This window comes from Chironomus tepperi, unplaced genomic scaffold (assembly GCF_022539635.2).
Source record: "Chironomus tepperi strain 1889 unplaced genomic scaffold, CSIRO-AGI_Ctep_v1 contig_85, whole genome shotgun sequence".
In the NCBI taxonomy this organism is placed as follows: Eukaryota; Metazoa; Arthropoda; class Insecta; order Diptera; family Chironomidae; genus Chironomus; species Chironomus tepperi.
In genome coordinates, this window is record NW_027226207.1 from 6243585 (window position 1) to 6266688 (window position 23104).

General features: G+C 28.8%; 1 protein-coding gene across 2 annotated transcripts in view; it reads left to right on the forward strand.

Annotated features, from left to right (window-relative positions):
- Nucleotides 1–7556, forward strand: part of LOC139086102 (homeobox protein abdominal-A homolog) — a 37719-nt gene extending 30163 nt beyond the window's left edge. For both annotated transcript variants that reach the window (XM_070634421.1, XM_070634423.1), the window contains exons 5-7: nt 717–876; nt 2932–2995; nt 4412–7556. In XM_070634421.1, coding sequence (XP_070490522.1) covers nt 717–876; nt 2932–2995; nt 4412–4768 — 581 coding nt within the window. In that variant the 3' untranslated portion in view covers nt 4769–7556. The remainder of the gene's footprint in view (nt 1–716; nt 877–2931; nt 2996–4411) is intronic.
- Nucleotides 7557–23104: the final 15548 nt, after the last annotated feature.

Genomic DNA, 23104 nt, shown 5'->3' on the forward strand with positions numbered 1-23104 from the left:
TACTCTCAAATATTCCCGTTACCAAAAGAAAAATGCGTTTCCGTTACTCACTATCCTAAATTTACCGTTCCTATCACAAAATTTCCAATTCTTCTTATTTTATTTCTGTCAAAAAAACGAAAAGCAAAAAAAGGCAAAGAAAAAGTCATAAAAAATTAAATTACAGACAAAAACATAATGTTGTATGCTAAAAAAAAAGTTTTTTGGGCATATCCTTGACAATACCAATCCATCAACGTTATTTTCTGTTGCGAAAAAGAAGCAATAAAAAGGCATTGCATGCCGTAACAAGTAAGAAGAATAAGAAGAAAGTTAAAAAGAACTATAAAAAAAACAAGGAACAGAAAAAAGGAGAAAAAAAGATAAAGAGAAACCCTTTTTTCAGCTCCTTAAAGTGAAATCGCTTTCCTTGTTTTGAATGATAAGAAGGAACATGAAAAGAATTGTTTAAAATGTGAAAGTTTTCGGTCGTTTACGCAACAACAACAGCAAAAAAAAGGGAAAATTTCATGCGAAAAAAACATTTTTTTTTTGTCATTGAATTAAGTAAATAAACCCTTTTTTTTCGGCATGCTGCTTTCTTTACTTATTCATCGGACACCATCGACAGCAAACAATGAAAAGAGAAAGTTCCTCATTTAACTACATCATTGCTGTATACACGCACCTTTCTATATATATACTCATTTATATCTTGTTCTTATTTCTATTTGCAGGTCCAAATGGTTGTCCACGAAGACGTGGTCGTCAAACATACACACGATTCCAAACATTGGAGTTAGAGAAAGAATTTCATTTTAATCACTATCTTACACGCAGAAGACGTATCGAAATCGCACATGCACTATGTCTAACAGAACGACAGATTAAGATTTGGTATGTATTTTTGGATATTGTAGTACTTCTGTATTTATAGATACTATTGTCGTCAATGAATTGAGTGCGTTTGTGATAAAATTGGAAGTTGGATCATGCAATGGTATTTTTGGGATACCTGATTGACATTATTTGTAGAATGTATGCTGTGGGTGGGATTGTGAGACACTAGACTACCTAGAAATGTCAATCAATGCGTCAGAGGCTTGTATTTAGAGCAACCGAGGGTATCCTTTCCTAAAACTGTGATTAGAGTAGACTGACGTAGATTAACAAGCTCTAGCAGTGTATGGCTTGTATTTAAGTGTGACCTGGCTCATGATACAGTTATTAATGATGACCTGAGGGATATTATGCATTTTTTGGAACAACAAGTATCAAAATAGTCTAAAAGAGTGGGCTCATGGTCGTATAAGGACATTTTAACATCATTTTACTGTTTTGCCTGCAAAATAAGGACTTGGCGGCTAAGTTGTCTCGCTTTAGACCCTATAAGGCAAATAGGACGCTTTGTTGGTGCCAAAATACCACTATGGTGCCTAAAAGCGGTCTCTTTGCCTGTTAAGGTCTAAAGTGGGACAACCTAGTCATACGAATTCATACAAATTAAGCAGGACAACCTAGCCACTCCAAATGATCCATACGAATTAAGATTGACTATTAACCTGCTTAAAACAGCTAATTTCAAACACTCTTGTTACTCAATATGCCTCATTAGCAACTCATTAGTTAACAAATCACAAAAACTAATACGCAACAGAAAGCCACTCCACTTCACACATTCCACATCCTCCTTAAATTCCAATAAAAAAATTCACCATTAGTTATTCCATACCTCACAGATAATAATCAACTACAAGCAATTAGATGTTAACATGAGCTTTATAATTACAATTATTAATAATTATCATAACATTAATCGATAATTACCGTATAGATACACTCGATAATTAGACGTTAGAAATTTTCATTGCTTTTTATGAAAAGAACCTCATTTCTCGAAGGTCATTGAACCAATTCGATGAATTAAATTTCTATTGAGCTAATTTACTGTCTAGAACATTTTCTTCTTTCAATTTTAATAATTAAATCAATTAAAATAAGTGCATTTATTTTAAATTAATTCATGGAATATCAATTGAAATGGAAATTTTTTTGTGTTCAGTGAGGTTGATTTGGGAGATTGTATGATGGCGGTGGATGCATACGGTCGATGATAGTGGGTGCATATTTAATTGTCGACTTGCTGTTCGATTGTCTATTTGATGAGGGGTTGTAGAGTTGGCTGAGGGAATTTGGGAGTAGAATTAAGTAGGAAGTAAGCAGATGATTGTAATTGATTGAATTATTGTCTCAATAATTGTTTGAGATGATGCAACTTTGTTAGTTTGGTGTCTGAGGGGATCCAGATTCAAACCCTATTCATGGCCTCCTTCAGATGCTGAAACTGGCCCTATTGCTGCCTTCCACTTGCCAATTTCCAATACCAAATGATACTTTAAATAGACAATTCTGCTAAATAGAGTGTAAAGCCTCTGTGGACTAGTGGTTAGGCATTAGACTTGATATCTGCCTTAGTCTCTCTTTAAGTGTTCAAGTTCGATTCTCACCAGATGCTTGGATTTCAATCATATCTTCATATTATTGTCAATATTCTATGGAACTAGTCAATGGAACTAGTAAAACCGAGTAATTCTACCAAATTCAAAGAATTCGAACATTTGATTACAATACGTTGATATCTCTGTAGCATCCACCTGCTCTTCATATACCCTCATTTAAATCATTTCAATCTAAATTGCGCACTTACCTAATTTTACCAATTACAACTCAATAAACTCCAATTTCGGCCTCTACAAAGCCAAATCAACTCATTACACACTCAATTCATTGCAACATGTTTCCACAGAAGCATAAAAAAGTATGCAATCGTTAGAAGGAAATCACAAGTCAGCCAGTAAAATAAAGATATAAATTTACTTAATTATATGCACCAATAATATTGCATAATATTTTTATTAATTCTCATTATTTTCATTTTTTTACTTCAAACAGGTTCCAAAATCGCCGCATGAAATTAAAAAAGGAATTGCGTGCTGTTAAAGAGATCAATGAACAGGTATAAAACTAGAAAAATTATGTATGGTAGCAGACATTGCAAGTTTTGAGGACACAAAAACAAAATTTGCATAGTCAATAGCTGATTATTACTATTGGTCAGCTTTTTGTGTGTCCTCAATGGTCACAAACTTCTAGACCGATTATCATTAGCTTCTATCATGCTGTGTATGCATATTCATTCATATTATGACATATATAAAGTGCAAATTGTAAAAAGTCTTTCATATGGAACGACAACAGAGAATATTTGCATACAATGAATATGAGCATTTTATGATGATCCTTATTGTCTACGCCATAAGCTATGTAGTGCAATAATGTTTGTGGACAAACAAACAAGCACACATAGAAGAAATATGATGAAGAAGAGGACGACAAAGAGAAAAAGAGAAAAAATGTCCCACGCACATTTTTATTGCTATATGCTTCAAATATTATATTTTGTTGTCTTGTGTTTGGTTCTTTTTTTGTGCTTGATCTTTTCCTCTTTGTTGGGGAGGATGTCCAGATGAGATAATGTCTTTGAGAATACAATTGGGAATTTTTATGGAGATTATTGTTGAAATTGATGGTTTTTGTTCAATTTTTAGTTGCTAGGACCGGGTATAATGTCAAAATTTGGACTCTAAAAGTGTCTTAAGCTAGGATCCATCCTTAAAATCTAGCACAGAGCTCGAAATCATCTTCGATTTTGTATGTTAAATTCGACTCAAACCTCGACTCAAATTGATTCGATTCCACACAAAATCCGAGTTTACTTCAATCTCTGTGTCAGATAATAGGGATAAACCCTAATTAAGGGCAATTTCAGAGCCTAAATTCTAGATTTTGTATGAATTAATTGACTATAGACACGATTCAACTTCATATAAGAATTGCCTTCAAACTCGATTAACATAGCAGTTAATTGAAAAGTACAACTTAAAAGACAACCGACCTTTTAATGACAAAATGTCATTCCATTACTTGGATAAGTTTACTTCAAATATGCAAAAAAAATGAATTACGAAATAATAAAATTTCAACTAAATTCCAGTTTGAGATTCGAACCCTTCAGCTTATCAATTTCATTTATTATCAATTAAATCATCAAATTTCTTTAACAAAATTCAACAAAATCTCAATTTAAACTCCAAACCAAACAAAACTCATCACTTGGACATCCCAATTCCACAGTCAAGTTTGTGACCACTCCAAAATTTATGACTTTTCATGGTTTCTTTCTTCTCTCAGAACGAAAAGAAAGAAGACAGAATATTTTAAATTAAAATTTATTTCATTTTCGATTCGTATATAAATTTTTGTTAATTCTTTTCTTATTTTTATTCTTCTTTCTTCTTTCCATTTCCATCGATACACAATATATGTATATAATAATTCTTTTCAAATGAATACATATGTATATAAATTAAAGGCAAGACGTGAGCGCGAAGAGCAAGAGAAAATGAAGCAAGAAACAATGAAATCATCACAACAACAGCAACAACAGCAACATAATAAAGCACAACAACAGCAAGAACATGCAGCTCTTTTATCATCACAAAATTCACATGGCCATGGACCACATAGTGGACATATTGGAAATCATGGTGTTGGTGGATTAGTTGGAAGCCATTTGCATCATCCGTCATTAGTACAAAATGATTTGAAATTAGGTTTAGGTGGTATGGGTGGTTTAGGTGGTGGATTAACCGGCAATTTGGGTATGATGGGACAATTGGATAATAAGAATCAGGACATTTTAAAGGCAGTCAGTAAAGTCAGTTCATAAATTCTCATACCTTTCAGATTATAAAAAATACAATCGGTTTTTTACTACTTTAAAAAGTCTTGAATTACTTACTCTATCTCCCTTCTCTATATCCCTATCTATCCCCAAAAATTTCTTTCTACAAAAAAAAGTAAATAAATGATTCCGTCATAATTAATATTGAGTAAATAAAAAAATGCATTAAATAGGTGAATATACACAAATACACAGTAATGTAAAGTAATTCTTAAATTAAAATTCATTCATTCCCTTGGGTGGGCGTTTGGATGGGCTTTGTGGGTTACTTGAGAATTTTGAGAATTTAGAGAATTTTTGAGAATTTTCTAAGATTCAAAATCATCAATAATGATGCAAATATGGCAACATAGCATGAGAATATGGCAACATACACTGATGAACTAGATTGTATTGTTGAAAATGATAATGGCCATCGAAGGTCGTCCATTTTGGATTGATTCTTATTGGAATTGTGAGAATAGATGAGAATCTTAGTGAGATTGTACAAGAATCTATCAAAATAATGCAAGAATTCATCAAGATTCTTCAAAAATTCAACAAAATCTCACAAAAAGTCATCAAAATCTCACAAAAAGTCAACAAAATCTCACAAAAACTCGTCAATATCCTGCAATAAGTCATCAAGAATGCACAACAACTCGCCCAAAAAATTGACAAAATTCACAATAAATCATCATTGATTGCCATGACCCCCTGAGACCCCCCCACCAGACCCCCACATCCAAGGATCATTGAGAGTGCATAGAAAGCTGACGCTGATGCTGTAATTAAGCGATACAAAAATAAAAATGAATCCTTCATGTGTTAAGTGTGTAAAAAAAAATATGAAGAATGATTAAAAAAGTATTAAAAAAAAAGTCGAAAATCTCAGAAAAAGAAGTAAAAAAATTTTTCTCGGTATAACAAAAATCATGCATGATTTTCAAAATAAATTGCACGCAATGACTTATCATAAAGAAAGATTTCTTTTTAATTAATTAATTTTTTTTTTTTTATAAATTCACATTTTTGAAGTTAGCAGAATGTGAAGACGTAAAGGCCATTTAGTTATAAAAAGAAATATTAATAAAAAAAATTCATAATAATATTAATGATTAATGATATTTACATAATTTATAAGTGAACATAACTGATCTTAAGGATGAAGAAAGTAAAAAATGATTGAATATGCAGGAACTTTATCATTTTTTGAACATAGAAAATGAAGAAAAAATTTTTAATTTTTAAAAAATAGCAGATTGATAAAAAAAAACTTAAAAGTAATTTTAAAAACGTAAGTTGGGGGATGATTGAGGGGGTTTGGTGGAGGGTAATGAGGACTTGAGTTAGAATTGACTCAAATCACCCTCAACCCCAGCTAGACCCCTTCATGATTCCACCACAAAAAATGAAATTCATTGATGATATAAAAATACGTACTAGTATGTAAGAATGCTCTAAGAAATAATGATAAAAAAAAAAGTAAAAAAAAATCTCCTTTTTGCGAAATATAAAAAATATATATATATAAAGTTAGTTATTAGCAGTTTTTTTAGAAAGAATTAAAAAAAAGCAGAAACTGAGCTGTATAAATGAACATTTTTTGGCATCTATCTCTCTAAATCTCATCATAGACATAAAGTTTCGTACTGATATTAACAGATGAATCTATTAAGTGAATTTTTATTACAAACAAAAATTTTCTCATAAATTTGCGGATTTTTTCTTTAATTTTATTTTTTGTTTCTGATTTTTTTGATGAAAGGTTGGAATGAAGATGGGGAGGCATTAATGGAATTGTTCGTACTAATGTGTATCGTAAACAGTTTGAGAATATTTGACTGTTTATACATGCTGGCATATGGATTGATGCATGCGGCATGCTTAATGGCATGTCTATCAATGCTCGATTCGATTAGAGTTGCCCTTGGGAAGATTTTTTTGAGATTGGAATTTGAAAGTGTGTGTTGAATTTTGTGGGATGTTTGATGGGAATTGATGTAGATTTATGGATGAATGGCTGGTTTTATGGTTGAAAATCTTCCTGGAAATTTGAGAAAATTGAGCAATTTTTTGACAATTTTTGAGAAAATTGAGCAAAATTTTGACTATTTTTTAAAAAAATGAGCAAAATTTTGACAAATTTTAAGAAAACTGAGCAAATTTTTGACAGTTTTTGAGAAAATTGAGCAAAATTTTGACATTTTTTGAGAAAATTGAGCAAATTTTTAAGAAAATAGAGCAAATTTTTTGACAATTTTTGTGAAAATTGAGCAAATTTTTGACAGTTTTTGATAAAATTGAGCAAAATTTTGACAGCTTTTGAGAAAATTGAGTAAATTTTGACAGTTTTTGAGAAAATTGAGCAAATTTTTGACAGTTTTTGAGAAAATTGAGCAAATTTTTGACAATTTTTGAAAAAATTGAGCAAATTTTTGACAGTTTTTGAGAAAATTGAGCAAATTTTTGACAGTTTTTGAGAAATTTGAGCAAATTCTTGAAAGTTTTTGAGTAAATTGAGCAAAATTTTGACAGTTTTTGAGAAAATTGAGCAAAATTTTGTCAATTTTTAAGAAAATTGAGCAAATTTATAAAAAAACTAAGCAACATTTGGGAAAACTGAGCAAATTTTTGAATAAATTGAACAAAAATTCCCTAAAAACTCAACACAAATCTTCAAATTCCAACCCATACCCCCTAATACCCCTCCCCCAAAAATACATCAGAAACAAAAATAAACCCCAAAAACCTCTTCAACCCTTCGTACAAGCAGCGTCCCCAGTGTCAAAAATACATAATTTTATTAATTTCTACAAAATAGCATTAAAGCCATAAAAATCATATTTTTTATGAATTTCATTTTAATGTTAAGTTTATAATTTTTTTTGTTCAGTTTTATAATATTTAAAGATTAATTCTCTTTGTTTTTATTATTTTTTTTTGCCACTAAATATGTTTAATTTTTAAGCTGAATTGCAATATAATTTAAAAAAAAAAGTTCTATTAATTTTTTAATTATTGTTTATAAATTAAGATGTCGATTATTGATGATTAATTTGAAGCTTTGAGTGGAAAATTGACAGGAATTTAAATAATTTGTAAGATATGAGCCCACATGCTCACTAAACAGCATCATCTGACCATAATTTTGTCAACATTTAAATATAATAATTTAAAATATTTTTAATCGATTTTACAGACACTCAAAGTAGCAGATTAAGTGTCGATTATCGACATTGACCTTATTTTCTTATTCTGTAAAAAATTAAAATTTCACAAAATTTTTTTTGATGTTCTTTGTGTTCGAAGAAGATGAAATTACTTAAAAAATGAATATAAAAAAATTTTTATAATATATAAAAAATTGGAAATTATCTTGTGATTTTTTAAAATAATAATGATAAAAAAACTATTTCAATTAATTGAATGAATTTATAATTTTAGTTTCATTATTTGTTTCTGTCACATTTTATTTTCTAATTATTTCTTTTTTGGAAAACAAAAAATAAAAAAAGTAAATTAATTTTTAAGCATGAAAAAATAAGTAGGAAATGTAATACTGAATAAAGTTTAAAACAAATTTCTTAGAAAAATTGCTTATTTTTGTTATTATTTTATTAAATTTTGTTATGTTTTGTTTAGTGTGATTGGTTCGTGAATGGATGTGTGAATTTCGTTGATTTCTGGACATTTGGGTTGGGAATTTTCAATTATTTTAATTTCAAACATTGATTTAAAAAAATCGAAAAAAAATAGTTAAAAAATGTCAAAAAAAAAAAAATTGAATGCTATTTCTCTCTTTTTTGTTGTATTTGTGACGTATTTAATTTATATATTTTTTTTTGAATTTTTCTTTTAAAATATCGATTATTAATTGATAGTTATTTACGACCACCATTCTTTACATTATTCATGAATATGGATAATAAATTGTATGATTTAAATTTTTAATTGGAATTCGATATTTGTTTCGTAATCAATTGACAATTCTTTAATTTTTGAATTTGTTTTAAATATATTTTTTAAAAATGTTGATACTGGAAATGAATTTAAAAACAAAATGAGAGGTTTCTGGGGGTTTTACATCAAAATAGATGTGTTTCAAAATTTAAATTTGACGATTTTTAAAAATTGAAAATTTTAATTTAAATTGAAATTTAAGAACTCAAATTTTAAATTTTAATATTTTTGAAATTGAAATTTTAAAGACTTGAATTTTTAAATAAAAATTTCTTAATTAAAATTTTTCTAACTGAAATTTTTAAAATTAAAATTGAAAATTTTAATCAAAAAAATTCAAATTTTTTGAAAACTAAATTTTAAAAATTTAAAATTATTAAAAATTTAATTTAAAAAATTTCCATTTAAAATATTCAAAATTGACACCTTCAAAGCTCCCGCCACAACCAATTCCATCGACAAGTTTCATTAAAATTTATCACTTGCCATACTCAACTTTGTGCTTACATTGTGATTAAATTATTCACGCAACACCTTTAAATGGGATTGTCTTACTCAAAAAAATATTTACGACACAAAATGTAAAGGAATTTCATTATCAGGTTTCACGGACATTTGATTTATTTTGAAAACTACAGCAAAAAAAAAAGTTTCCATTTTATCACGTACTCTGTGTCTTTGTGATTATTAAGTCTATCCATTGAACCATCAAACTGATTTTTTTATTAAAAATTTCAGGGCGGTATTAATAAAATGAGTAAATTTAGTGTTAATGACTTTTTTTTCCTCGCTAACATCAAACACCTGATACGACATGACAGAGGAATCAAATCTAAAATCAGTAGGAAGTCAACATCGATTTATTTCATTCATAATTTTGAAAATCGAGTTATTCTGAAGACCACAAGTCGAATAATCGATTCAAAATCAAACTCCAGGTCGGCGTGACTCTGACATGTTTCCTGCTTAAGTCATATATGACATCAAGTAAGATTCAATAAGCAATCTGGGTTACCAAATTCAGTGTAGACAGGACTCTAATATAGAGCCACCTCGACTTGTGCCACCTTATTCACTTGTAGTCAAAACTCAGATTAAATTCTATTTTCAAATCCTTTCCAAAATTGACTAAAATTCATTTTAACTTGTCTGACAAGTTAATGTCCACTTGATGACTAGATTTAATGTATACTCGGATTTGATTTCAATTTTCAAAATTATCATCTAAATAATTCAGCTAAATGATCTTTAAATGACCAGTTAATCATCCATATATGACATTATATAGCTTAATTAAAATAAAATGAAGTGGTTTTGCAAATTTCATAGCCAAGATTTGTTCATTGATAACTTGAAACCTGAATATAATCGCTATATTTGCAGTTGGGGCAGTTGGCAAATGATGTCTTATATTTAGATCGAAAGAATGAATTAAGATCGAGTTAAGACTCATTTTGAAGACTCTAAATATTAATTCTATGATTTTCTGAGTCAATTTTCTGTCAGTGGTCGTCATTCCTTAATAATTCTCATTTTGAAGACATTTAGGACCACTTCTGAGATCTGTTTTATGAATTTTCTGACATTGGTCGTCATTCCTGAAGCAACCCAACAGACAACTTCAACTAAGGCATTTGATATTCCTCATCAAATCTTGTATTTCAACTTCATTCTCATTTCATATCATTTCCAAATCTTATGAGTTGTTTATTATGATTTTAAACTACAAATCGATTAGCTATCAATAGACAAATCTTTAATTTATGAAACTTTAATTCTATTTTTGAATAAAGCATCTACATGCTAGATTTTTTGGCATATAAATACTTGTTTTCAAAAGAGATTCATGAGAAAAATAAGAGAATAGATCCAAACTTAATATATCTAATCTTAAAGACACATAAACATATTTTTTCATACGTACATTTCAACAATAATAGCAGTTACAAGAAAATTGATCAAATAATCGTTATTAAATGACACAAAAGGAGTTGCTATACATAATATACTACCTTAATACAGTAATAGATTTGTAAGTGTATCATAAAATGATGATGAATTCAGTGGTAATTGTAGAATTTTTATCAAAAAAAAAAAAAATGAAAGACAAAAAGGTGGTCTGAATGGGTATGTGGGGTATGTGATGGGTCATGTACCCCACATGCCACAATAAAGGCCACCAAAACGTAAATATGACAAGGTGTTTCGCGAGCGACGAAAATCATATTAAATTTATAATAAAAATCCCGCATAACCACAATCAAATCCCAAGATATTGTCACATGTGCTATATTTGCAAAACCGATTGTGGCTATAAGGGCAATAAAAAAAATCTAAATTGTATTCATTAGTATTTATAAATATATTACAGAAAAAGATACTTAAATGATTAATGATATTTGTAAAATTAAGTAACAAAAAAAAAGTTATAAATTCACAACAAACAGACACAAAGATACCTAAAAAAAAAAGAACTATTTACTTAAACTCCATATGTTTTTATTTTAAATTTTTTTGGTTCCGTGGAGCACAAGAAATAATCATCAACAACATATACGTAAATATAGTCAGGGTAGTTTTGCTGCTAATTAATTATTTGATCAAAAGTTGTTCTTTGTGAGAGAAATTAAAAGAAATAACATAAGATGAAAGTAGATAAATAAATAAATAACACCTACATTAAACAAACATGAAAGTTTTGAATGAGAAGAAAAAAAAATGAAGGAATAAAAGTTTGAAAGTCATTGTTGTTGGGTGAATAGAGCGCATTTTTTGAATTATAACCTTAAATTTTGAAGAATTGTAAGGAAAACTGCTCTAGAAGTTGTAACAGCTTTATAAGATTTGAATTCTAGGGAGAAAATATACGAATTTTTGAATTTTAATGAAATTTTCTTTTGTCCACCTCAAAAAGTTTTTTGATGAATTTTCTATCAAAATCTATAAATTTTAACAAATTTAAAATTGCAAACTGTTGAAAAAAGTGGCAACCATCTAATAACAAAGATTTCACAACAAAAAACGATAAAATTTCATAGATAAATGCAAAAAACTCTAAAAACCACGTGGTTATTTCCCACAATCACCTGAAATCACGTGGAAAATGCCAAAATGACACTATATCTTCCAAAACAGAGTGAATATTAGAAATTAAAAACAAATTTATTGGTTTAAAATTGAAAATCAAACGATCTATCCAATCCAAAGAATTAAAATGAATATCTAACTATCTATTCCATCTACAACTCAAGAACAAGATGAAAATAAAGAAATTCTAATCATTTTCATAAAGACTAAAGCTAATAGATTCAAAAAAGAGATAAATAGGTAAAATATGAATGAAATATAAAAGATAAATTCATTCTCAAGCAATAAAGAATAAGAACAAGCGATGAAAATTAATTTCATTCTAATGTCGATTGACTCGCTTGATGCTGCTGATGCAATCTTTAACCACACATCTATAAAATCAATATGGACATAAAAATGAAGATGAAAAATAATAATAACAATAATAGTATAAGAAGATATTCACAAAGAATGGAAGAGAAAAACCCTTGTCGGTCATAAAAAAATCGTTTAATGACTTTTGATCTGCATGGAAGAGAAGTAAAACTTGTTTTTCTTTACTTTTCTTTTTCCATTTCTTGTTTTGCTTTTTTTTCTTACTCACTCTTTTGCTGTTTGTTCATTAAAAGTCTTTCTGAAACATTCCAATGTACCAAACATATATTTAACATATAACAGAACGTTGGTTTGAGAATTATATATGCTGTGGTGAATAACTCTTGTTAATTCTTGTACAGCTCTTATTGTTGCACTGCGGGAAATTATTTGTAAGGATGGGATGGTTTGGTGTCTAGATCAGAATTTACGATAGCGACCCCGTAAATAATGACTATTCCTAAGTGTTATAGACTCTTATACCAATTTAAGTCAATTTATAATATGAGACAAACAGGTGTTATTGGTAAAGAACTAAGAAATTAGAATTGTTTCAAGAATTCATGAGTTCGAATCCTATAAGAATTTGATCTCTAAATAGTGAAAATCTTGATGAAATTTAGCTTAAATCTAATCAGCAAAGAGTCGATCAATATCTATTCCATAAATTATGGTCAATCTGAGACCTTAGTCTTCTCTGAATTGGGGTTAGTCCAAGCACAAGACCCACTCATTAAGGTTCTTGCTGATCTACCTCAAAATTAACTGTAACGTCCACTAATTTCAAAATTTATGGAAAAAATTTAAATTTTTTTCATGAAAGTTGAAGAAATTTCAAAAATTCCAAATAGAGATGGGGATGGGGTAGACCACAAACCCCACATTCCCCTCTGAATGCAATTCTGAGCCTTTCCCCCTTAAAGTCGTTAAATCACCATCAAACCTTCAAACCTTCCTTCAAAACACATTTCAACAACATAAAAATTTCCCTTCGTGCACACCAAAAAAAACAGCAACAAAACTGTATTTAAGTAAAATAGCAATCATGAGAAAAGGAGAGTGGAGATTTTTAGCAACAATAAAAATTTTTTTACGATCTTTAATTTGTTGCAATATTTATTTCCATTTCTAATCTTTATTGTCTTGGCAATTGAAATTTATTTATATAGTCTACGCAGACTATTTCGGGGTTTTATATCCTTTAAAGATGAAAATGAAAATATTTTGTATAGCAAACTAGAGCAGAACTTATAAGGTTACAAAAAAATAGTAAATAATAGTTTGTAGAGGTTCTATAAATACAAAAAAACGACACAACAGTTACAACAATTTCCTCATAAAATTAATTATGTGCGCTAACAGGTTACAATGGACATAAAAATAATAATTTTTTTTTTCTTTATTTGAATTGTGCATTTCCTGAGCGATAAAATTGTACTTCTTTTAAATGCTTTAATGTTAAGTTCAAATCATAATAATAATAATTGTGCGTAACGCAAACCCTCATAATCATGTAGTTATAATAATAGGCAATAGCAACAACAACAATGAAACTTTTATTTCATTTTTTTCATTTTTGATTATTTTTTTTTTTTTTATTATGTTCGTCTATAAAGGAACATTGAGCGATTGATTTACACTTCTTTCTGTTCTGTGTAATTTATTTAATAAGCTTGAAGAATATTTATATAAAGGAATGAAAATAAAAATTTAATAATAATAATAAAGAAAAAAATGCATTTCATCATTATGCTTGACAAAGTGATTACGATTAATTTATCACCATAACCTGCCGCAAAATGAAAATAATAAAATAATAAAAAATTGAGAATAAAATGGAGAAAATAAAAATGTTGGTTAGTTTGGTGATAGTTTTATGTATATTTGATGGTTAGGGGCTTGATGTGAGTTTAGGGGGGATTTGAGTGGGTTTTTTGGATATTTTGAGAGGATTTTGAGTTTTTGAAGATTTTTGAGGATTATCTTGAGTAAGGAAGAAAGGACAACCCTTATTAAAGGTTCATACTAGTGTATTCTAATGTATACCCGTGTATATTCATGTATATTAATGTATACTAGTGCATAATCTTGGATGCTCGTGAATACTCGTGTATATTAGTGTATATTGGTATATTCTAGTATATTCTAGTGTATACTAGTGTATTCTAGTGTATTCTAGTGTATTCTAGTGTATACTAGTGTATACAAGTGTATACTAGCGCATACTAGTGTATTCTAGTGTATTCTAGTATTCTAGTGTATTCTAGTGTATTCTAGTGTATTCTAGTGTATTCTAGTGTATTCTAGTGTATTCTAGTGTATTCTAGTGTATTCTAGTGTATTCTAGTGTATTCTAGTGTATTCTAGTGTATTCTAGTGTATACTAGTGTATACTAGCGCATACTAGTAAACAGAAAGGCATACTATTATCTATACAAGTAAATAATAGAGTATACTAGCTCATAACTTACAAAACAGACCCTTATGAGCCATTAGTTGGACGTTTAAAGGTGCCTATAGATCACAGAGCACTATTTGCTGATTATATGCTACTAGGACTAGTGTCAAGAGCCACAATTGTCAATTAGACCATTTTAATGTTTATTATCACTAGTCCTTGACTCAATAAGTTGAAAATAGCTAAAAACAATCAAAAATCTTCAAAAATTACCAAATACACCTCCAAATAATCCAAAAACCCCCTTCAAATCCCCCCAACCACTCAAAGTCCCCTCACCTCCCTAGTTCATACCTTTTAAAATTAATAAAAATTTAAAATATTATTTCATAACAAAAAAGAAGAAAAAAAAAACACAACAACATATTCATTGAATAGTGTTAATCCATTGGAATAAGATAAAAAGAAGTAAGAAAACTTGGAGTGTATAAAAAAAATACTCAATTGTAATAAGTAATAAGACATAATAATATAGAAAGGAAATAAAAATTAAATTGAATGTGTAAATGATATTTTTGTGGCGTCGTAACTATTTGCTTCATTGCATTATAAATGTTGATTGTGATGTGCTGCATATCCATATATATAAGTATGCTCGGAGGCTGACTGGTTTTTGTGCTTAATAATGACTATTAACTATATATTATTATACATACACATAATGTGTAGTTGTTTGTGACTTTCATGACTCTATTCCGGTCTGCGTGTGATTTTGGGATGAGGAACTGTGAGCTTTATGGATTTTGATTGAGTTATGAATGGGTGATGAATTGATTTACTCCTCTACGTCTTTTTTTTTCATACTTGAATTGCTTATTATGAATGTCATTTGTTTATTCGTTAATTCATGGCAGCTATAAATGTTTTGTGATTGTCTACGTTTGAATTATGACATTAGTTATGTATTCTTAGAAAAAATGGTTGAATGGATTGTTTGATTTGGAGGAGTTTGGATGATAGAATTTTGATGAGTTGTGGGTCTTTGATGTGAGTTTGTGAGGACTGGATTGAGTGATTTGCTTTGTTTTAAATTTTTGATAAAATTTTTAATTATTTCAGGTTTTAAGGAATTGATTATCTTTCAGATATTTGCTAGATTCATACCTATTCAGCTTTCTACTGATTTGACTTTGACTTGACAATGACTTGACAATGATTTGACAATGACTTGATAATGACTTGACACTGAATTAACACTGACTTGACACTGATTTGACAATGACTTGACAATGACTTGACAATGACTTGACAGTGACTTGACAATGACTTGACAGTGACTTGACAATGACTTGACAATGACTTGACAATGACTTGATGCTTGAATTTTGTTTATTCGTGCTTTCTGGATACAATTGACTATTCTCTAAGTCATAGTGGGTAGGACTCTTGTTTGTAAACGCCTCCACTGTAGTTTGGACATTAAATGCTTCTATTTTGGCATTTGGTGTCCAAATTTCAGATTATCAGGTGCCCTGTCATGTCTAACCTAGTCAAATGTTGAAAAATTCCTATTTTTTAGCTTAAAGCACACTTCAAAATGGAGCATAGTCCCAGAAATGACAATAAATGCGGCCTTGATACAGCGTTGTTCCAAGCTAGTTTCAGTTCTAATCAGAATCTGATTATACACTTAGCTGAAGTCAATTTAAAGCTAATTTAATGACGTATCTTTCTCATTTGTGACTTCCGTATATTAATCCTTTAAGTTCCATTAATAAAATTGATTAATTCTAGCATCTTATCTTTAAAACTCTTCAATAATCAGTTCCTGTCTATTCCATAGATCAAAGCCTCACCGTAGCTGTTAAAACCTCCAACAAATCACATCAATCTACATAATCCAACTCTAAATATTCCAAGCACCATGTCCGCAAATCTCCATTATAAGCAATAAGAACAAAAAAAAACTTATTCTTCTTCACCTTCACATTTTTAGTCAAGAAAACAAAAGGAGAAAAGCTTCATTAAACCGAAAGTAAATGATGATTTATGTCGACATAAATAACATCATAAATAAATCGTTGGGCAATAATCAACAATCATTAATTTCAATGTTGAATATGAAATGATTTATTGTAAGGTTAACGATATGATACGAAATAGACATAGTCCAATGAATACAGTGAATACGACAATTGTTGCCCTTTTTACACTGATTATTATTACCCGACTCTCATTTCCAACATTTAAATGGATATATTCACATAGTGCCTTTGCAATTAGATGCCATGGACATTTGAATTTAAATCATATATTTTATTCAATATTTTTCATCATCATCATCATCATGACAATGACTTATGTAGTGTATGTGACTCTCTTTTTTAATGGAATAAATTTTAAAATTAAATTGAAAATTATTGCATTTGATGCAACCGTTTTGCTGTTAGATTGTAGTTGCTCATTCCTAATGCTACTTCAAAATACGATAAGTAAAATGAAATTTGCAATTTATTTAATGAATAAATGCCTTACATCTTTCATCACAATAACACAAATAATCGTCATGCTGACAGTAGACATAAATATTTATCGCTATCATTTTTTAAAATTGACCTGATTTTTACATATTTTGTTGTATCTTATCATTGAGGCTTTTGTTCTTTGTATTGTCGTGAAGGCTGACGAGGAAGGTTTTGAATTGCAGTTATAGAATGCATAATTTATGATGGCATTAGTTAGAATGGTCTGGATTTGCAATGACTAAGTGTGTTTTATAATAATGCTCTAACCCTTAAATCAGAAATTGACAGCTCTTCTAATTTTAGACATTGTCCTCTTTTATGTCTGACTATAATTAGGATCTGGTGTATCGAGCCATATATAGGTGGATCTACCAGTCCGAGAATCAGGCCTATATGGCCGATTGGTACGGCAGCAGACCGGATATCTTTAATGCTCGTTAGTTAGTACTTGGGTTCAATTCCAACTAAAAATTGACCTCTTAATCCATTAGTGTTCATAATTTTCATCAATTAGTACCCCTACTATGACTATATTCAGCTAATATTTGTGTCCATTTATCCTCAAAGTATAGTAAAATCCATGTTCCGTTCCCAAAAATCATCTAAACCACAATAATAAACAAGTTGAACTCAAAATCTAGTTGCTTGCCCTCTCCAACTTCTCTTTAATATCTACACAAATATATCTGAATTTTAATATCCATTCTAGAATCCATAACAACTCAAAATTCAACCCATAAAATATTAAACCACTCAATCTCATCCAATTCCTCACATAAAGATCCAAATCTCCCCAAACTATCCCATAATTCTCCTCAAATATCAAGATATCAACTCACATTACCAATAAATCATCATCAAATCCCATCCAAAATGTCTCATTTAAATAGGATATAAACCGTTACATATTTCACGAAAGTTGAAATTTTTGTTCCATCCACCAAGCCCATAATAGATAATAGCTTTATAAATCCATTTCAAAGTATCCATACCCTTGACATAAATGTTATTTAATATGTATCAAAAAGAATTTTTTATTTTTAAAAACATTTTCCTTATTACAGTTTTTGAGGATGGCCATTTGAAATTATGAGAATGGCTGAAAGGCAAATATTCGAAATATTTCTTGTCCTTAGTGGAGTTTTGAGTTGGAGAATGTGTCTTTGTGGGGATTTTGGGTTGATTTTGTTACGGAAAATTCAAATTTGACTCAAAAAACTCAAAATTGTTTCAAATTTTGATTCAAATAGTTCAAAATTTGGTCAAAAATTAAATTTTATTCTAAAAAGTTTAAAAATTTAAACTTTAATTCAAAAATTTCAAATCGTGACTCAAAAATTCCAATTTTGTTCTGAAATTCAAAAACTTATCTAAAAGTTCAAATTTTGTCCCAAAAAATTCAAAAATTGTTTCAAAAAGTTCAAAATTTGGTCAAAAAGTCACATTTTGATCAATAAAGTGTCAATTTTGATTAAAAAAATTCAAATCTTGCTCCTAAAATTCCAAAATTTGTGTCAAAAATTCAAAATTCACCCATAAATCCCCCAAATTTACCCCAAAGAACCCAAAATCATCCCATAAAAATTTCATCAAATTCACTAAATGAAAATATGAAAAACAATAAATTTTCATGTCTAAAAAACACAGAAAAGAGCAAAAATAAGAATTAATGAATGAATCTTCATTGTTATACAGTAACAGATATGCTATGTGCTCCTTCCTCCCTTTCTCTTTCTCATTTTCATTCGAATAAATTTGCAATTTCGACATATTTTTGTGACATTTTGATATTTATGATATTAATATTTTTTTTTTCTATGTTTTTGTGAATTCGAGAGGAAAGGGGATTGTTTTTGTTAGGGGTGTATAGCTGTTCAGCATTGAATGGGATAATATTCGATTATGGATGAGTTTGTCGTGGGTAGTGATGGACTTTTTTGTATGGTTTGGTAATGGATTATGTGGATTGTGGATGATTTATGGGTGGATTGGTTGATATTTCTCAATTTTTGTGGTGAAAAGTTGCACAGAAGCTCTTGTAATGCTAACATACAATGAGTATAGTCACCTATATGAGCTTACTCATGAGTATACTCACCTAAAAAAGCTTATTTATGAGTATACATCACCTATATAGGCTTACTCATGAGTATACTGACTTTTATGATCTTACTCATGAGTATATTAGCATAAATGACCATACACATGAGTATACTCATCTAAATGAGCATACTCAGTCAATATAATGGAACATACTCCATTTTGTGAGCATATTCATGAGAATGTTCCTTATATGGTCGGGATAAGCTTGAGTTTTGTGTCATTTTCGTAAGTTCTGTAAGAATAGCTGCAAAATTCCTATAAAAATGATCAAAATCACCCTGAAAATCGTGAATACTTCCATTGGGATCATTGTATTGTTACGTAACATAACTTTTAGTTCATGAATGACTTTTAGAAGCTCTAAACAGCATGAAACCTCAAATTATGTAAAATCTCATACAAATCAAAACCGTAGACCCCCAAAATTGCTAATTACGCATGACACAACATCCATCCCATCCTGAATTAAGCTCATTTATGTGAGCTCCCTAAAATTGCCAATCCAGCATGACATAACATCCATCCGACCCCCTAAGTAGGCCCACTTATGTAAACAATCCCAGAAAAACGACAGAAATACCAAAAAAATAAACTTTTTTCTTCCTCCTTCACATCTCTTCACTCAATATGCATATAGAACAATGTAGATAAAAATTACAGTCAAGTGGAATGAAAATGATATTACCAACAGATAATTTTAAAGCAAGCAAAAAAAAGGAAAGGAAAAGAAGAGAAGAAAAAAAATTTAATTCAATTATGTGTAAGAAAGTGAGAGGAACGAGGAGTGAGTGCCATCAAAAAAATCATCTACAGCCATGAACTTTTATAGCTAAAGAATAATTTTTTTTTAAAGAAAAAAAAAAAAAAATTCAAATTCTTGGTCATGGAAAACGACATTTCGCATCCTACCCATTTATAGCTTTATTTTATGTGCTTCATTGATTTTTTGACACTAGGAAGATGAACCCCATTCACGAACATGCGCCCTCAGTAAATTTTTTTCGTTCTTCATTCCTCCGTATGTCATGTGTGGATAGAAATAATACAGCAATGAAGAAATGTTTTGAAAATTCATCCTGTTTAAAAATTAAACAAGTTTGAAATACGAGATGTGAAACTTCTTTCATGCTGATGCTGTCGATTTATGAAGCATAGCAGAAATTGGCTATATTGCAGCCTACATTCATCAAATTTTACTTAAGTAAAACATCTTGAAATTATTGCATTCATCCTTAATTTTTTATGATTAATTACAGAATAATTAACCATTTTTGAAATATTTCAATTCGTCTCACTCTCGCTCGAATGTCAAATTTACGATATTTTAATTATTTTAAGTATTTTCTTCTTTAATCAATTAAGGAATGTATTTTAATTGGATGGCAGGGGGTGGGAGATGGAAGTGGATTTTTTTGGGGTTCTATTTAGATTCTTTGATTTTGTTTGTTTTATTTGAATTTTGAATTATTTAATTTAGTGATAATTTTAAATAAATTATTTAAAAAAAAAATCAATTTAATTGCAATCAAATTATTTAAAAATACAATTTCAATTAAATTATTTAAATTAATTTTAAATTAAAATTTTATTAAAAAATGAAAGTTTAATAGAAATTTAAATTCAAATATAGATATGAAAATATGAAATTTAAATTGACTTTTTAAAAAATTCAAAATTTTTCAAATCGTTTTAATCCAAATTAAACTAAATGAAATTAAAAGATTCAAAATAATTTAAAAATAATTTTTTAAAAATAAAAAAAAAGGTTCAAATTTAAAGAGAAATCTAGAAAGTTTGATAGATTTTAAATTCAAATTGCAAATAAAAATATTAATAAATTTTGTTTAAAAATTTAAAGGAACCTGTTGTAAAAATTGAAATTTAATTTTGAAAATTGTAAAATGATTTAAAATAAAATATTAATTTTTAAAAATTTAATAGAAATTTAAATTTTTTGTTCTTCAAAAAATTAAAAATTTGATTTTTTTAAATTTTGAAAAGAATTTGTTCTTAAAAATTGCTTTATTTTTGGTTTTTAAAAATTAAATGTTTTTTCAAATTTTATTGAAATTAAGAATTTACAATTTTCTAAAAAATTTACAATTTTTTGAATTTTAAAATTTCTCATTAAATTAAAACATAACTTTTTTTGAAATTGTTATTAAGAATTTTAAATTTAATTTTTTCAACATTTAATGAGAAAAGTATCAGTTCTCAAAACCATCATGGATCCCCAGCTGATCCCAAATTATGCCTCAATTTCAACCATCAATCCACATTTCCTTCTACACCGTCTGCATTCTCATCATTTCTGGTATTTTCTCCAAACTCAACATCGACAGCAAAAAAAAAAAAAAATTTTTTTTCATTCTCCTTGACAAGAAAAAAAAAATCCAGCATCGACCAAAATCCTTTGTTCCTTTCACCATCCATTCTAATACAGAAGAAATTTCATTTTATTTTGATAAATTTCTCTTTTTGTCCTTTTCTGATTACAAATGGCTTCTTGTTGGAAAGGTGGTAAGGGGCGGTTTCTTATAAGAATCAACATTGGAATGGTTCTGGTCTTGGATGCCATGCGAGAAAACATTTTTACATTTTTTTCGTGCGGAAGAGAATAAGAAAAGGGGAATGCAAGTTTGTGTGCTGTTGTGGCTTGTTGTTAATTTTTTTTTTTGTAAAATAGGCAATTTAATTGGATAATTTTGCAGACGAAATTGGATTTTAATAAGATTGGAGCTGTTTGAGCTCAAAAATTGTCAATAACAGTCACTGGGAATCGATAATTATCACAAAATATTATCAAATGGAATCAAAAATCTCTTTTGACTGTCAATTTTAATCTTAATTTATGGATAAATTTCTCGTCATTTTCAGATGGCTTAGAGGTTGATGTTAGAGATTGTTTTCGGTAGATTTGGAATCAAAAAAAAATGGTAATTTTTGGAATGTGAATGACAATGTTGCATTTTATGTCTTGATTCAATAAAGTATGTGCTTTAAAATCAAGAAAAATGGATGATGAGAATTTATTTTAGATGCTGAGACTTAGACTTAGACTTTTTGGATGCTTTAGAGCTATGATTGAGTGTTTTTAGGTATTTTTGAAGGAACTTGAATTTTTGAGTTTCTGTGTTCGACGATGTGACTGTGTCCATTTATAATAATGACTTCAAAATGCCACAATTCTCGATTTTTCATTAAATTCGGCATAGTTTGAAATTGTAATTATTTATTCATGTCATGAAAAAAATTAAAAAAAATTATTTTTTCTAGTTTTATGAAATGGCAATTTGCAGGAATGTAACATGAATATGAATTTTTGTGATTACTGACTAAATAGGACTTCCTTTAAAATTAGTTTGCTATTCTAATTTTTTGGAAATTTGATTTTCAATAGAAATGAAGCGATTAGTTTTGCAATTAACCTGGCTGCAAGAGTTTATGGTCTGGCGCCTATGAGTAGAGTTTCTTGAAGACTTGGTTTCATTTAGTGCTCGAAATTGGCTTGGATTTTGTATGGAAAAGTCGACTCAAGTCTGCTAGACATCATATGATATTTAAGTCAACATCGAGCTCTGCACTCTTAGAAATAATTCTAAAATTTTAGTTTTAGAATAAATTTTTTTTTAATTTAAAAATTTAATTTTTAATTTTAATACTTAATTTTAAAATTTTAAAACTTAATTTTAGATTCTAAAATTTTAATTTTTAAAATCTAAAACCCGAATTTTTAAATTCTAAAACTAATTTTTTAGAAAAATTTTTCTCATAAAACTTCACAAGAGCCAGCAGAAATCACCTAATGAAGTATGAGCCAGCTTTGTATGAAAAATTTATAAAAACTTGATACTAAATTATAAACATATGAAGCATGTTCCCACTTCTTTACTCACTAGTGTGAGTTAT